The 16,985-nt window shown below is 36.4% G+C and overlaps 1 protein-coding gene across 13 annotated transcripts in view; it reads right to left on the bottom strand.

Moving 5' to 3' along the window:
- Nucleotides 1-16,985, bottom strand: part of CDKL5 (cyclin dependent kinase like 5) — a 212,744-nt gene that overhangs the window by 68,029 nt on the left and 127,730 nt on the right. For all 13 annotated transcript variants that reach the window (XM_038586967.1, XM_038586972.1, XM_038586964.1 and 10 more), the window contains one exon: nt 6,692-6,737. In XM_038586967.1, coding sequence (XP_038442895.1) covers nt 6,692-6,737 — 46 coding nt within the window. The remainder of the gene's footprint in view (nt 1-6,691; nt 6,738-16,985) is intronic.

The following is a 16,985-nucleotide window of genomic DNA, read 5'->3' as shown; positions in this document are numbered from 1 at the left end:
CATTCAAATATATACCAACTCTACGTAAAAATGGCTAGAGAAGAAAGAGAAATGAATGAAAAAGCAGCTCACAAAATCACCTACCATATGGGGCCCAAACCACCTTATTTGAGCTGCCTACCTATTTTAGGAAATGAAGGCTTCTCTACTGTACACCTGTCACAGATATTAAAAGTTGAGGTAACTAAGAATGTAATGAATGGGAACAAGGCAAGAAGTGGAGTTATTAATTCCTTAAGTGCAGGCAAAATGCAGTCTTCATTACTTGGTCTGTCCTATAATTTTTGTTTCTCCAAGTACTTTGAAGGTTCCTGGCTTACCCTGTACTTTGACAAAACTGTGGCACTAAATGATGATATGACTGAGAAAAGCGATACACATTCCACCTATACGTGCTTCTCACCTCAGGTTCAGAAAGCAGCCAAGCTCTTCAATGAGACAGTTTTTCAAAGGTGGCATGAGCACAAAAATCCCTGCCTTCCAGTTGAAATAATCCTGTGGATTCTTTATTTAGGCTAGGCTTCTCCGGTTTACAGATGAAGAAACCAAGTCTAGAAAAGAGTAACTTCCTCAGGGTGAGTGAAGGGAATGCCACACTGAGTAGAACACAGGGACATAGGCAACATGGTATAAGGTAGTGAGCAAGCTTTAGAGAAGTGAGTCAGAACACCCAGGTTCAGGTCTACACTCTGCTACTTCTTAGCTGAGTGGCAAAGCAACATGGTATGGGTGGAAGAAAAATTCAGTAAAGATCTTGAAGTCTGCATCTTTCCCAGTTAATCACATACTAGCTGTGCAGCTTTGCGTCTTGGGTTCCTTGGCTGTAAAATGGAGTTGGGCTTCTACCAGATGGTTCTGAAGGTCCTTCCAGCTCTAAGACCTGGTGCTTCCATGCAAGTTCTACTTATGTGGATGCTGATGGATCTGGTCGCCAGTTACCACTGAGGGTGTTTAGCTTAGTACAGGCAGCAAGTCTGACAATGTTACATAAATTCTTTTGAGTGACGATTAAATGGCAGGGTAAAAAAAGGATGTTAAGTAAGAAAAAAAACCAAAGAACTAACCTACTTTTAGCTTGCCAGTTAGGCAAGCTAACACGCTAAAAATTAAGAAGGGAGATTCACTAAAGTAAAAGAAAACAATTTTTAAGGGGGGAAAAATCATAGGAGCAAAAGAAATGCAAAGTAAGTAATAAAAAAAAATCTAAAGATGAGCAGAAACTCTATTGTAACTCTATTTTTAAAGAAATGTGGGCTTGGAAAAAAAATCCAGAAATAGCTGTAACCTACTTTATGAAATCACAAACTTGACATTCTTGTAAAGCCAAAGAGGCCCCCCCAAAATGGACCTTTCAATAGGTACAATGGAGGGAGAAAAAGCCAACCCATCCTTATACAAAACCTTAAAGGTACCATGTTTCAGTCTGGTTGCCTTGACTGAAGGAATACCAATAGGAGGGCAACTGACATGACCAGGGAGCTTTGAATGGTGGTATTGCTCTCACATATACCAAAAAAGATGGCAATCCTTAAATCTTCAGCAATGAAGACCAGGTAGAACACAATGGAAACTTATTAAATCATGAAAGGTACAAATGTGCATCAAACCCTAGAAGCATCTCTGAAGCTTGAAAGAGATCCATTCTGGACATTAAAAGGAAGTGTGATGGGCCACCCGGGTGGCTCAGTGGATGGGCCTCTGCCTTCGGCCTAGGGCGTGATCCCGGGGTCCTGGGATCGAGTCCCACATCGGGCTCCCCGCAAGGAGCCTGCTTCTCCCTCTGCCTGTGTCTCTGCCTCTCTCTGTGTCTCTCATGAATAAATAAAATAAAATCTTTAATTAAAAAAAAAAAAAAAAGGGAAGTGTGATGAAATCACGACTGGCCAGAATGCTCAAGCTTAGTTCATTGAATTTTCTGTTTAACCAAAGATGGGAGAGTTTGCTTTAAGGCCTCTTTTACAGAGAAATTAGGTTTTATAATTTAAGAACCAAAGACTTTGAACCCTTGTTTTGTATCATTATACAAAATGAGGCCAGAGTTTCCTCAATCCAGAGATCAAGACAGAGTTCTCTAAAGTCCAGGTAAAAATAAGGATGAAATCAATTAGAGCAAAGAACGGATGACCAAGGAAACATTTTCTCATGTTTAAGAAGAATAAGTATGTCCATTCTAAGAGAAAAAATATTTATCTACAGAAAAGATAAGCAGCAGGATATGAAATGCAAGCCATTTTATTTGATATGAAAGCAGAGACACAACCTGAATCCATCTTCCTGCTATACAGCTCCTTGATAATCAGCCTCCCTGCCATATGCCAAGGCCCAGCGACAAGTAGGGAGGACCCCTCCTCATCTCAGCACCTGTACTTTTAGGGAAAGACTGAAAAGTCCTAAGAAGCCAAACATGTTGTCACACTAGAAGATCCAAGTGTATGTCAAAAATAAAGCCTAGATTACAGGACTTCCTCAAGTAAAAGATGAACAATGTTTTTAATTTTTATTAATTCAAATCTATCTAGTCTAAATCACTGCTCTTAGATTATTCAATAAATTGAGGATGGCAGACATTTGTACATGTGTATGCAGGAGAATTATGTTCCAACAGTGACAGAAGATTATCATCTAAACATCAGATCTCATTGTACGAAATTAGAGTTATAGGAAGGGTAAATGAATTAGGCTAGATTTTTATCATTATACACATAGTCCAAAAAATATCTTTCAACTCAATAATCTCTAGTAACTTTTTGGTCTGTGGTCATTTTTCTCTTCTCAGAAAATCCAAATACTAAGTAGAACTGATTCTCTAAAGACTCCCGGATGATTTGGTGTCTATAGTTAATGTTTCTTTGTGGGAACTTACATTAATAGACAAACTCATAGGGCACCTGGGTGGTTCCGTTGATTAAGCATCTGACTCTTGGTTTTGGTGCATGTCGTGATCTCAAGCCCTGCTTCGGGCTCTATGCTGGGCATGGAACCTGCTTAAGATTCTCTCTCTCTCTGCCTCTCCCTGTTCCCCACCACTTGCACATATACTCTTTTCCTCAAAAAATAAATAAATAAATAAATAAATAAATAAATAAATAAATAAAAATAAAAAAAATCCATTATCGGAAACTCTACATTGATGATGATGTATAAAGAAGCAAAAGTCACCAAAAAAAAAAAAAAATTTTAACCAATGAACTGATCTCAGATAAAAATGTCATCACTCACACAAGTCCTCCATTTGAACATGAGCTTTTATCCTCACCCAGTATGTCAGTTTTGTCTTTAAGGAAAATCACAGACAAAAGACACTGATTAATGATCCGACAGTTCTAACAGTTAACAACTGGAGAGTAAACAACCGACAGGGATGAAGACAGAAAGATGAGGTCATATAAAAAAAGAGAGAAAACTGACAAAGCCTTTGGAGTATTTTTAAATGAGCCTCTTTTTTATTATGAAAGTCACTCACTAGCCTACCCTACAATTTTACTGCAAAACTTGCCCCTCTCCCAAAAAAGGTAACACTTGATTCTTTTTTTTCTAAGAAATAGCACATATTTGCTATTATAACCTAGTGTTAATTATGATACAATAAACTTATTTTTTATGATTTTTCTTCCGTTTTTCTAACTTAAAGTCCCAATCTAACCTTATATTTACTATTAAAGTTTGGATCCCACTTTAGACAGTGATCTACTATCCTGGGATAACAAGGATAGCTTCAACTAAATAGTAGTCTACCTTAAAATGCAGTTTCAAAACATTTTATACAAATTTGTGGACATATGTGAATTTAACAAAGAAATAGGACATGATCACAATCTTTTAAAGCTAACAGAAGGTAACATATACTCTCATAAAACATATCTTGATATTTTATTTTATGTTATCAAGTACGAGAATACTTGACTAGCTTGAATGCAAATCAGAACAAGTTCAGATGCTATTTCAGTGTAACAAATGTTGGGTTTAGAAAATTCACTATCATAATACCAACAGAATATTTTCAGAGTAACTAATAAATGAGATTAATGAGAGCTACATGACAATAAGGATATTATGATGAAACTCTATTTCTTTAGAATTGACTGGGTGATGGGCACTGAGGGGGGCACTTGACGGGATGAGCACTGGGTGTTATATGTTGGCAAATCGAATGCCAATAAAAAAAATATACAAAAAAAAAAAAAGAATTGTCCCAACTGAAATTTAAGGTGATAAAATGGTTCAGAATTAAGTGGTTTCCATAGGGGTTGAATGGACATTCTCATCTGTACTGAACTATCTATGTGCACTTCACATTCCAAAAGGATTGTTCACCACACACATTCCCTTACTTCCATTAAGCAAGATTCTACTCAGATAAGAGGAAAAGGGTAAAGGCAGAAAAGAAGAGTATGCAACCTCCCAGAGAGAGCTAGAAAGAGTAGGAAAGTGTGTCTAGAATAGAACTAGAACTAAAAAGTTATGAATAATTGCATGCTTTCAGATTCTATCACAGAAATGTTAAGGAAGTATCTTTCTAGAAGTATGTATACATGGGTATACCTACAAAGGCGTCCATCTACAAATTGGATGGGTGATAAGGCTGCATGTCTGTAAGGTATGGTAACTGATAATGGTCTGGCAGAGATGAGGGCTGAGGGGATTCATGCTTTATCAGCACACAGAAATGAGGGCTGATCAAATGTTTTGTATAGTGTCTGGACTATTCATACACTCCCAAGATCCAACAGCTAGAAACAATGTCTCTTGCCTCAAAAGTATTCAAATTCATTCAGGCACTGACTGCTTCCTACCCTGTTTTACTGCTCTTTATTTACAGATCTTAATTATACTAAGAATTAAGATTTCCTGAAATTACAGTACCTGGCTCAGTGCTCATAAATTTCAACAGATACGCTATTGATTACCACTCTGAAGATATCAGCACACAGGTATGAATACATTAACTGAAGCTAAGAATTGGGATGCACAGAACAGGGATTGTGAAAAATATAGCACTTAGTGTTTTTTCTTTTTTTCTTTTTTCTTTTTTTTTTAAGCAATGGTATATGTGGCCTAGATTGTACTGCTTTTCAAAAACTTCACAACAATTATTATTTTTGGTGGTAACTGACGCTTGACGATGTGCCTTACGAGATGAATACACAGCCAGAGGTCTTTACATGAAGGCAAGGTCATGCTTTGATTTACTGTTACAACCACTCTTTTTAATAGATCACTATTTGTCTCTTCACCACCTGTGGTTAGCCCAAAGCCACTGCTCAAAGAGCTCATTGCCAATGGTCTCAGAGTGGACTGGCCTGGGGCTACTGTTTCCTGTTAGACTACAGATACATCATTTGAAGCAGGTTTTTTTTTCTTTAGAACAAGCTAAAAGTATTTATTGCCTTCTCTTTAAAGGCTGGCAGGACAATGGCTACTAAAGTTTCCCAGATGATGTGCATGTGCTCCACATCAGAGGTAGGTATATCAAATACTTGTGAATCTACCCCAGGACTTTGTTAGTGAGCCCTTTTTGTTTTTTTAATGTTTGCTAAGTGTCTAAAGTATGGGTGATGAAACTGTTCACAAACATAGAGCCTGGTGTCTTGCAGTACTCAATGTGTGCTGATGGAGGTAGGCTATGACTGCTATTGCCATACTTCCAATTAGGTAGGGAAGTTGATGCTATGCTGGTGCCTCTTAGCACTATTTTTCACAAGGCAGGTTATGCTTCAGAGGTAAAAATCAGTGTTATCTTATGCCACAAATAGGCATTTATGTGAATTTATATGAGCAGGAAAGAACAGAAAATGAAGAACCTCACATTAGTATAATAATTTTGTGGCACTTTTGCTTCAGTTATATTTAGGACATTATGTATGTGGATATTGGATTAGAATGTAAAAAAATATTTCTGTGGGTCTCTGTAGGGGAAAAAAATGGAAAAGTGCTGCCTAGAGCTTCTGAAAGGCCATGTGTACCTTCTTAAATAAGTTTTCTACTTGGCTATCTTTAAATGGCCAATAGTCTAGATTTAAAACCTAATGAATGACTGAATGCTTTATTTATTTATATTTTTTACATGACTCTTTTTTTGTTGCTTTATTTTAAATTCTCTTACCCAGCATAGGGTAATTTTAATACTCCATCTGAAATGGTCTGGTCATGTGTGACCAAGGACTCCAACTATGGTATTTCTTCTTGAAATGCTTTTATTCTTCCAATGAGTTATTCTAAATATAAAAATCACTCTCTTGATACCATCTACATACCATTTATCCTTGTATTTCTACCTGACTAGAAACCAGAGATCATAGTAACCAATACCAAAGCCCTTCAAACAGAACTTGCTACTTGTGTGAACTCACAAAAGTATTTATTTCAAATCACTTTTCTCATTTTAACAATATTTAGAAAAGGCATAAATAGCATGCCTTCTACCCAGCATCTGAAGCAAGATTTCCACAATGCTGACTATACCTTAAAATACAAGATGAATTTTCTAGTATCATGAGATTTGAAACGATGAACACAGAAGGAGCTAAATGTTACAAAGCAAAGCATGATATTAAATAAGCTATATTCACTTTCTGAGATGGAGGTTTTAAAATTTCAGGAACAAAGTCTAATTAGCTAGATCTCATCTCTTCCATATTCTATTCACAAGAACTAAATACAAAAAGGAAAAAAGAAAAAAATATATATATACCTTCACTGTCCTTGAATTTCTTGATTGCCACAATTTCATGTGTTTCCTGCAAAGGAAGAAAAGAGGCAGAAAGTCATTTCCCAGTGTTTTTGAAACTGGGAATCCCAACTGTCTGGGGGTATATTCAGGGACACAGAAGCAAGAAACCTGAGAGTAAAAAAATAGATCCTCGTCTTTCCCAGCCCCTCATTTCCTGGTTCCAAAATTCTCTTTCTTACCACCCTGCAGACATTGTCAGAAAAGGAAAAAAAATAAGGGGAAGAGAGAAGGGGACCAAGAGCAGAGATGGTGATAGACCACAGATAAACCAGAAATGTCAATGTCTTGAGGCTACACAAAAATGCCAGAATGACTGACAATATAATATACCATCATCTGTACTTCCTTCTGAAACTCAGGGACACATTGTCATTGGGCTTCTATCACAGAGAAAAGGCTTCTACAATACTTGTCCCCCATTTTAAACCTAAAGAGGGACAAACATCTGAGGCCAAATATCAATCACTATCTCCCTCCTGCCCTTATTTCGCTCTCCTGAATGGTAGTTTTTGAATAGAACTCTACTTTAAACTGAAACATTTAAAAAAGATAAGGGCTGGAAAGGAAATGGCAATGCTCAGAACTAAGCACCACGAGGTTAAATAACTCATGTCTAATTCTGGTCTATAAAAGGAACAAAAAAAGCTTTTGGCAAAATAATATATAGATTTTTCAAAGTCAACATGTTACATAGAAAGGTCTTCTGACTCAGGTCTGCTTTTTTGTACTCTAAGTGGGTATACTTTCAGATCTGTAGGAGCAAATCTTTTAATAAAAGATTGTCCCTGCAAAAAACAAAGGCTGTAAAAATGCAGACAATAACCAACAAAGTACACATCATTAACTTATTAAAAATATACACTTTTTATAGCTGTTTACAAAAACAAAGGGGGATCGTGAAAGGAAGGAGGAATAAAAGAAAAATGACCACTTTAATTCTTATGCTCAACAACAAACCCTGAGTCATAACTAGGTCTGGGAAATAAAACCCTTTCTGCTTCTCATCTGCCCCTTGAAATAAGAAGAACCTGTTTCAAACTTTCATCTCTGCTATAGGAAAAAGAATTCCGAAAGTGCTGTAGACTATTGAGGAAGAGGGTTCTTAAGAGTATTATATTTTTGTTGTTAATGGAGGATTGATAGAATTGTAGAGTACAGACAGCTTCCAGGATACAATTTATTTGTACTCAGCCTTCCAGGTACTTTCCGATATTGGAAGGGTTTCGTTATTGGGAAGGAATAACTGCAAATTCAAAGTCATGTGGGGGACAATCAGCTAGAATATTAGTACATGTTGTGCCTGGTAACTCTGCTAGGTATGCTGCTCCCTCTTAACACACTCATACCATTTTCTCACCCTGCTTCTTTTCAAAAGGCTCTAGCCAGCAACCTACGAATGACATAAGAGAAAGAACAAACGCTCTCAGGAAACTCGGCTCCAGGCACAAGGAGGCAGCATGATATGCATCCAGGAAGAGAGTAAAACTGCTCACACTGCAGCTCAGTTGGTTAAGCCTTTGGCTCAGGTCATGATCTCAGGGGTCCTTGGATCGAGCTCCAGTCAGGCTCCCCTGCTCAGCGAGTAGACTGCTTCTCCCTTTACTCTTCCCCCTGCTCATGTTCTCTCTCTCTAATACATAAAAATCAAATCTTAAAAAAAAAAAAAACTGCTCACATTTCAGCTGAGAGTTCTTCTAAGTCATGCTTCATCGTATACTGCACTCTAAATGGAGTCCCAAGGCATCTTTTTATTGCATCCTAAGTGTTAACTTTGTCTGATTTTATAAACGGTCTTGCTTAGTTCAAACTCACCCAGGATAGGACTACAAATTTACATTTACAACAAACTTAGTTACACCATCTTGAAGAAAGAAACTGATTAATTTCTGGCATTTCAAATAGAATGAATTGTATAAAACAGTGCCTGAAAATGGGTCAAATAAAATGAAATGTTTATTCTTTTATTTATCCTTTCACCAATGCCATGGAAATCCTCTCTCACTCTCTCTCTCAAACACACACACACACACAAATTCTCTCTCTCTCTCTCTCATTCACTCAATACAGTTTATATATTTAAAGAATGAAGCCAAACAGGTAAGAGTTTTCCACATAAAATCAATTCAATGCTTAGTGGAAACTACATGCATTTAAAATAACAGAAGATGCTGGAAAGAACCTAACATTTCACTTTTATCCGAACTGCTTAGAAAAATAATGCAGATTCATTACAGAAACCATAAAATATAAAAGACATAATCCTTGCTAGCACTTTCATTTATTTTCTCCCAGTAAATTTTTCTCAAATTGGAATAGTAATATTGTATATGGTGTTACATGTTTTTATTTCACTTGATACTGTATGTATGAGGTGTGCATTTTAAGCTGTCATTGAATAATTTTTAAAACCATTATTTTCTTAATGGACTGTTATTTAACTGATCTGTCAATGAACATACTTCAACATCTGCATCTTTATTTCCATAGAGTAAATTTTTCAAGTGATATAACTGGGTCAAAAGGAACATTAAGGCTCCTAATATTGCCAAAACAGATATCCCAAAATACATCATTTCACAGTTCCCTTCAACAATATATAAAAACACCCACTCTAAGACCATAGCCAATAGTAAACACAATCACTGAAAAAAGTCTTTAGACATCAGTGAGGTCAAAGAAGTTTCCTTCTATCAACTGGTCAATGAAAAAAGGTCTACTGAGGTTAATATTTTTTTTGAGGTTAATATTTTTCTTGATGATTCATAGATGTGAATCCATTGCCAAATTTTGTTACAAAAATTCTTCCCAGATTGATATGGTCATTAAATTATTTAGAGTCTGGTTATTGTTGAAAATAACTTTTATTACTAGTCACATTTTTTGTATATATGCCTTTATGTCCACTACTTTTGTGTTTGAAGTCCTTACTTAGCTTGAGTATGGTTAATATTCATCCACATTTATTTCTCAATATTTTAATGATTTAATTTCTTTCCTTGTCTTTATCCATCTGTAATTTAATATATGACATGGTAAAAGAATCTGTATTTAATATAATTCTGAATACTGAATCAATTTTCCCAATACTTTCTACCATGGATTTTTTAGTTGTTCTATCTCAGCATTCTTACATATATGCTTCAGATTTTCTTTCAGAGCTTTCTAGTCTAGTCTACACAACTGATCTGTTGATTCTTATGTTAGAACCAATTTAAATTACTCTGACCTGTTTTATTTATTTTTATCTGAGAGAGACAGAGAGCACACATGAACAGGGAGAGGAGCAGAGGGGAAAGGAAAAGGAGGAGAAAAGAATCTCAAGCAGATCTCAGCATGGGGCTCAATACCACAATCCTGAGATCGTGACCTGAGCCAAAATCAAGCATCTAGCACTTAACCAACTGAGCCACCCAGAGGCCCCTATTGTGACCGGTTTAAAATTAATCTGGGATTATATAGACCCTGGTTCTTCTTTTACCGTTTTGTCAAATTTATTTTTGAGGACAGATTTTGGCTGCTGTACTTAATTTGTAATTACACACATGTGAGCAATTATATGTAATCTGTATTGCTTTATATATTTGATTGGCTTCGATCTTTACATCTAGTCTTTTTCTACAGTGGTTTTCACATTTTTTTAGAGCTTGATTTGCATTAAGTTTTTGCTTAATGTGCATCTTTGAAAGGCTTTCTGAGGAAGTACCCTATTTTCCAAGTCATTACATGTGGGCAAGTCCTCACACATGCATGGCAACTTGGCAGGGATAAAATTTTGGGAAGGCAGCCTTACATTCTCCACTATCTTCAGGGTCCCAGTAAAGTTGTATGCATTGTAAAGCCCTGGAGAGTGCCATTCACATCACAGACATTGTAGGTTTGTGTGTTTATTATTTCCAGGGCAGCCCCGGTGGCTCAGAGGTTTAGCGCTGCCTTGGGCCCGGGGTGTGATCCTGGAGACCCAGGATCGAGTCCCACATCAGGCTCCCTGCATAGAGCCTGCTTCTCCTTCTGCCTGTGTCTCTGCCTCGCTGTGTGTGTGTCTCTCATGAATAAATAAAATAAAACAATTTTCCAGCACATAGGAGTAAAGTCTATAATAAAATCCATGTACTTTTTCTCCATACACTTTCTTCTTCTTTCAAGAAGAAACTGAAGTCTGAGGCCAATTTGATTTTTGTTCCAACATAGATAACTTGGTTTATGCCTAGATCCTTTTTTTTTTTTTTTTTAATTTATTTATGATAGTCACACACAGAGAGAGAGAGGCAGAGACACAGGCAGAGGGAGAAGCAGGCTCCATGCACCGGGAGCCAACATGGGATTCGATCCCGGGTCTCCAGGATCGTGCCCTGGGCCAAAGGCAGGCGCCAAACCACTGCGCCACCCAGGGATCCCTATGCCTAGATCCTATTAGGACTTTTCCTTTTCCTTGGAATATAATTTAAATTACCAGAATATATCTAGAAGAGAGTCTGGGTGGGGGAGCACTGAACTAATATTATCTGAAAATCAATGAAATTAGGAAAGTTTTCTTCTAGCAACCTTAAATGCTGTTTCTAGATCTCTTTTCCTAATATTTTTCACTAGAAACCTTGTAACTTTTAGGTTGGATCTTTCATACTTGCTTTATATATTTTATTCACTACTGCATAAGTGCCTAGAATAGCAGGCACATAGTAGGTTCAGTAAATATTTCATGAGTGAATTAATCAAAATCGCTGCATCAATTTTGTTCTTTTACTTCTTCCATTTTAGGTTTCTTTATCATCTTATTTCAGCTGACTTCAACTTAGCAATTTTTCCCTTGTTTCAGCTTGTTCTCACTATAGAGGTCATATCTTCCTGGCTTTCCTTGAGAAGACTGCATCTGCTTATTACAAAAACTCATTTTTAGAACTATTGCTTTTAAATCTTCAGAGCAAAGTTTTCTTTATCTTCCCATTAGGTACACATCCCTAATTTTTTTTTTTTTTTAACTCATCTCTACTAAGATTGGAAGAGATTCACTAGGCCTGGCACATGAAGGGCTAGTTGGGGTTTTTCAGCCACCTGAACTTCAAAAGCACATCAATGCACCTGAGTCCAATGTTAAACTCTGGATTCCAGCAAACATTCTTCTCATTGGGTTGGCTGGTCTGAGGCTGGATCACCTATGCAGGGTTGTTAGAATAAGTTGTTTGCTGAACCTACACTTCCTAGCACATCCCATTCCCTCTCCTCTACATTCACCACACCTTGCCATGGGGGTCTATGAATCCTATGACGCAACTTGCTGCTTCCAGTCCTTCTTTGCTTCTTGTCATATTGTAGTTGGGGTGCTTAGTCTCTGAAAAGACCTGGCAATACAGGTGCTGATGTAGGATACTCGGGGGACAGAGAAGTCCAGCTCCCTCAGGGTCAGATGACAGTTAGATGGTTGCCTGTTTCCAGCTCCAGTGGGGCATGGGTCCAACCAAGCTTTTTTGCTACTCCATTTTGACAGGTTGCCCTATTCTGGTTCAGAAAGCAGAATAAGGAGCATGATGTTCTGTATTTTTCAATCCACCTCCCTGGACTTTGCTAACAATCTTCAATTTCTGGTTTCTTAATTTACAGAAATTTTAGGAGTTTTTGGTTTTTCAAAATCTCTTCATGGGTATTTATTGGAGAGGTAAAAAGTGATACATCAAGTTTTATTACTTGTACTACCACCCTGAGATGCTACACATAATATGGGTGTAGACAAAGAAGAAAAATATATGAAAAATAGTTCTAAAGAACTGTGTTTTAAATTCAATTTATTCACAAAAGCATGCCATTGCCCCCACAACGTCTGCAACAGAATGTCACCAGCTGTAGTCAGCATGATAGGCATAATTTTCTACTTGTTTCAGTATCTTACTTCGTTAAAACAGTTAAAAGCTGACATTATGAACAATAAACTAATGATATGATAAAATATGTAAAAACCATTAATAATAATTCCATGCATCACCCTTAATTTTGTCTCAAAATTGAATTACTTTCGAATGCAAAAAGATAGAGGTTCCTAAATTGTACTGCTATCTCCATGTGTGAACAAGCTATATCAAGGCATTTAACATTTACCAAAATAAATTTCCTCAGCTGAAAAAAAAATTAGAAAGAGAATGAAAAATAAATTTTATGAGTAGTAAAAAATAGAAAAATATCCAGAGGACCTATATTTCTTCCAGTATTCTCAAGATCTCCACCACATAAAAATCATGCCTCTATCATCGAACAACCATCCTGGACACAGAGACTTGTAACCCAAACTGACTCCTGCTATCGACTGTCTAAAGCTCCCTAGTCATTGGTTTATGGCCAGAATCAACTGTTCCTCAAAATGCTGGCAAAGCAAATAATTGGTATTAACAATCATAAAATTTACTAAGTTATTTAAAATGCAGTTACATAACTTGATTTAATTATGCTCTGGAACAGTGAATTCTCTAAATTGACCATATACTTTATAAAGAAGTATCAAGAATTATTATTTTAAATGGTTTGCTCTGTAATTTAAAATATCGATCATGCATTATAAAAGAGAACAGAAAAAAAAGTGATTTTATTTTACTCTACTATTCATGGATTCCGAAGTTTATACTATACAATTCATTTCGTATTAATTACTCCCTGAGGAAGCCATTCCTTGGGAGAAATTCTTTATTTCTTCATCCAAATTGCAGGAGATACAATTTGACACTAAAGTATTTTAAAATATTTCAGTCCATGATTTGTATGTAAACACCTCAACCATCTTAAGTTCTTTTACACATTGACATGCAAAACCCTGCAAATGTAGACACTGTTGCCAGACAGACCAATATGGTACCTGAAACAGCAAACTTTATTTCAGATTAAATACTTTTGCACCATGCCCTATGCTAAGTGCTTCCCATGTATTATCTCATTTAATCCTCAAATCACTCTCTGAAGAAGATCTTACCATCATGTTCATTTTATGAATCAGGATGTACTGAGTTGTATGGGGATTTTTTGTTTGTTTTTTGAGTACAGTTGACACACAATGTTACATTAGTTTCAGGTGTACAACATAGTGATTCAACACTGAGTTTTAATGAGGTTCTGTAACTTACCCTAAGATCATATGGCTAAGAAGAAATAGAGCTAAGGTTTTAAACCCAGGAAGTCTGATTCTGGAGGCCATTTCTCACCCATGGTCATGCTCTACCACCTTCACAAGCCACAGATATAAATTTTGTTGTTAAAAAGGATATATTCTGGGGACACCTGGGTGGCTCAGCGGTTGAGCTCCTGCCTTCCACCCAGGGCATGATCCTAGAGTCCCAGGATCGAGTATCACATCGGACTCCCACCATGGAGCCTGCCTCTTTTTTTGCCTGTGTCTCTGCCTCTCTCTCTGTGTGTTTCTCACAAATAAATAAATAAAATCTTTTTTTTTTTAAATAAAATCTTTAAAAAAATAAAAATAAAAAGGATATATTCTGAAACATGCACACCTCCACAATGGGGAGGCATTGTTATTTCTCATCTGTGTCTTTCTCAAAAATAATAGTTTTCTAATGTCTGTTATAATATTTATACACCTAAAAGTATGTGCAAAAATTTCATTTTTCCATCTTTATTCTCTTATGTTACAGATACCTTCTTAAACAACTTAAAGAAATTACTTTTAACATTATGAGCAAAATTATAAAGTGGGAGTAAATAAAGCACTGGATACATTACATGGCAGGTAGATACAACTAACATGTGTTTGCCAAGTACCATAGAATACAAGTTATTAACCAGGATACACAATGATGAAAACTAAACTGCCTTCCAAGAAATCTCTTTACTTGTATTATTTATTGCGTACAAACTACCGTAGTTTGCCAATATTAAAAGTTAGGTTAACTACCAAATTGAAGTATTTCAGACCATATCAGGAAGGAAAACAATCTATAGAAAAGAAGGAGAGCATTTCTGTCAGTCAGTCATCTAAGAACAGTCTATTAGGCCCTTACTTTATATGAGGTTTTATATGACATCTTAGGTTTGACATGAGTAAATGAAGCATATCATATACACATAAGCCAATATGTTGATATGTAATAATGCATGTCAGTAAATTAAAGTTTATAACAATAGTTTAAAAGTACAAGTGTTATGCCACAGGAGTTCAAAACAGATTGATCATGTAAATATACAGGAAAAAATGTCAGATTTAAGTCAATAATATGTTGATTTGCTTCTGATCATTCTCTCTTGCTGAAATGTAAAAGGACATAAACATACCTTCGTTCACTCCCATAACTTCTCTCCCTAGAGGTAACTTCTATCCTGAAATTGTTATGTACCACTCCCATGCACATTTTTATTATTACAAATGAATTTACCCATAAGCAATTTTACTACTGTTTTGAACACTGAAAATCACGTAAGTGGCATGTTACTTGTGAGCATCTTTTTGCAACAGCTTTTTGTTTTTAAGCACAACATTGTGTTTGAGACTTAAACATAAATCTAGTTCAGTGGCACTCAGTGTAGAGACTGTGTACCTCCCCCCACCCCGGGGACATCTGGCAATATCTAGAGATCCTTTTGGTTGTCACAAAGGGGTGGAGTGAAGGCTACTGGCATCTACTGGGTGAAGCCCAGGGCTGTTGCTGAACATCCTACAGTGCACAGGATGGCCCCCATGAAATTACCCAGTCCCAGATGTCAAAATTGCTGGCATTGAAAAACTCTGTTCTAGTTTACTCATTTTAACTGTTTTGGGGGTTCTACTATAAACACTTCCCCTTAAAAGAAAAACTGATCACTTTTTGAGGAGATCAAATAAAAATTTTTTAAAGTATATACTGTGAATACAAATTTTAGGTAAAAATGAGTTGATTAAAAGACTAACTCTTCAAAAATTATTAAAGCTATTAATCATGGCACTAAAATGTTTACACTCATTTTCATAAAATGATTACTTTTATAACTTTTGTAATATGGCCCCATTTAAACATATAGTGGAATATACCAAAAGATATATAAAAATATATTATTTAATTTAAGATTTTATTTATTTATTCATGAGAGACAGAGAGAGAGAGAGAGAGAGAGGCAGAGACACAGGCATTGGGAGAAGCAGGCTCCCCGTGGGGTGCCTGAAACGGGACTGGATCTCAGGACCCCATGACCTGAGCTAATGGTAGCTGCTCAACCACTGAGCCACCAGGCTCCCCTATTTACATTTTTGTTAAAAAGTCAGTTATGCTTTTTCAACTGGCCCAAAACAATTCAGCAGTCATACAAAGCTAACAAAACTGCTACAAAGGTTCATCTTATGGGGATATTGTTACAGGAAATACTGGTGTAAATTCTAAAATGTCCATGATTTGTATGCTAAGAGTACTTCATAAAAACTCTTATATTTTAAAAAGCATTACAAGGAAAACTCATAATTTACTAAATGCTCAGCTTCTAAAACGAGGATAGTCTCATGAAAATATTAATACATTATCAAGAATATGAGAGAGCATGCAGCCAAAAAAGGAAGATGTGGGAAGTGGAATCTTAAGATTTACATCAAAAACAACTGCCTTCAAGCCAAGTCAGTAATAAAATTCCTATGCAGCAAAACCTAGTTTCTCATTTATTTCCATTAAAACATCATATCTCTTCTGCCCTACTCTGGGCTGGAAATGCCCTCCAGAAATCTTTACTGATGTAAGAGGACAGTAAATGAAATATAAAATATCTAGATAAAATGCCTCACCATTCCCTCTTTTCTCCCCTCTAAACCTGGTCCTGTCTTCTGTCCCCGTATCTCAGTGAACAGATAATAATCTAGCTGGATATTTAGGATCATTCTTGATATCTCCCTTGTCTGCACTCCCAAATCCATCCAAGTGCTGTTGGATTTTGCCTTCTAAATCTTTTTCAAATCAGTCCACAGTTCTCTACCTGACTCCTATCCCAATTCTAGCCTTTTGCATTCCCACTTGGGAATGCAACTTTTTTCTTTAAAAAGTTTCCAAAAAATGAAGATTATGAAATATAAGACCCTTCAAAGTTTTCATCTGGCCCTCTTCAGAAGCCCTTTAGTAGTTAAGTATTTGAATAAGCTCTTAAAACTCAGAAGGAATTAGAGTGTCTTGATTAAAAACCTGTTTTGCTATCTGGCTACTCTGGCCTCCTACAGATCATAAAAATGCACTGTAAAACTGATACTGCTTTCTTTCTGTTAAAAATTTCTTCTTTAGGGCACCTGGGTGGCTCAGTTGATTGGGTGTCTGCC

The sequence above is a fragment of the Canis lupus genome, chromosome X (genome assembly GCF_011100685.1).
Source record: "Canis lupus familiaris isolate Mischka breed German Shepherd chromosome X, alternate assembly UU_Cfam_GSD_1.0, whole genome shotgun sequence".
NCBI classification, from domain to species: Eukaryota; Metazoa; Chordata; class Mammalia; order Carnivora; family Canidae; genus Canis; species Canis lupus.
Note: the sequence above shows the minus strand (reverse complement) of the source record. Positions and strands in the feature narration are given on the sequence as shown.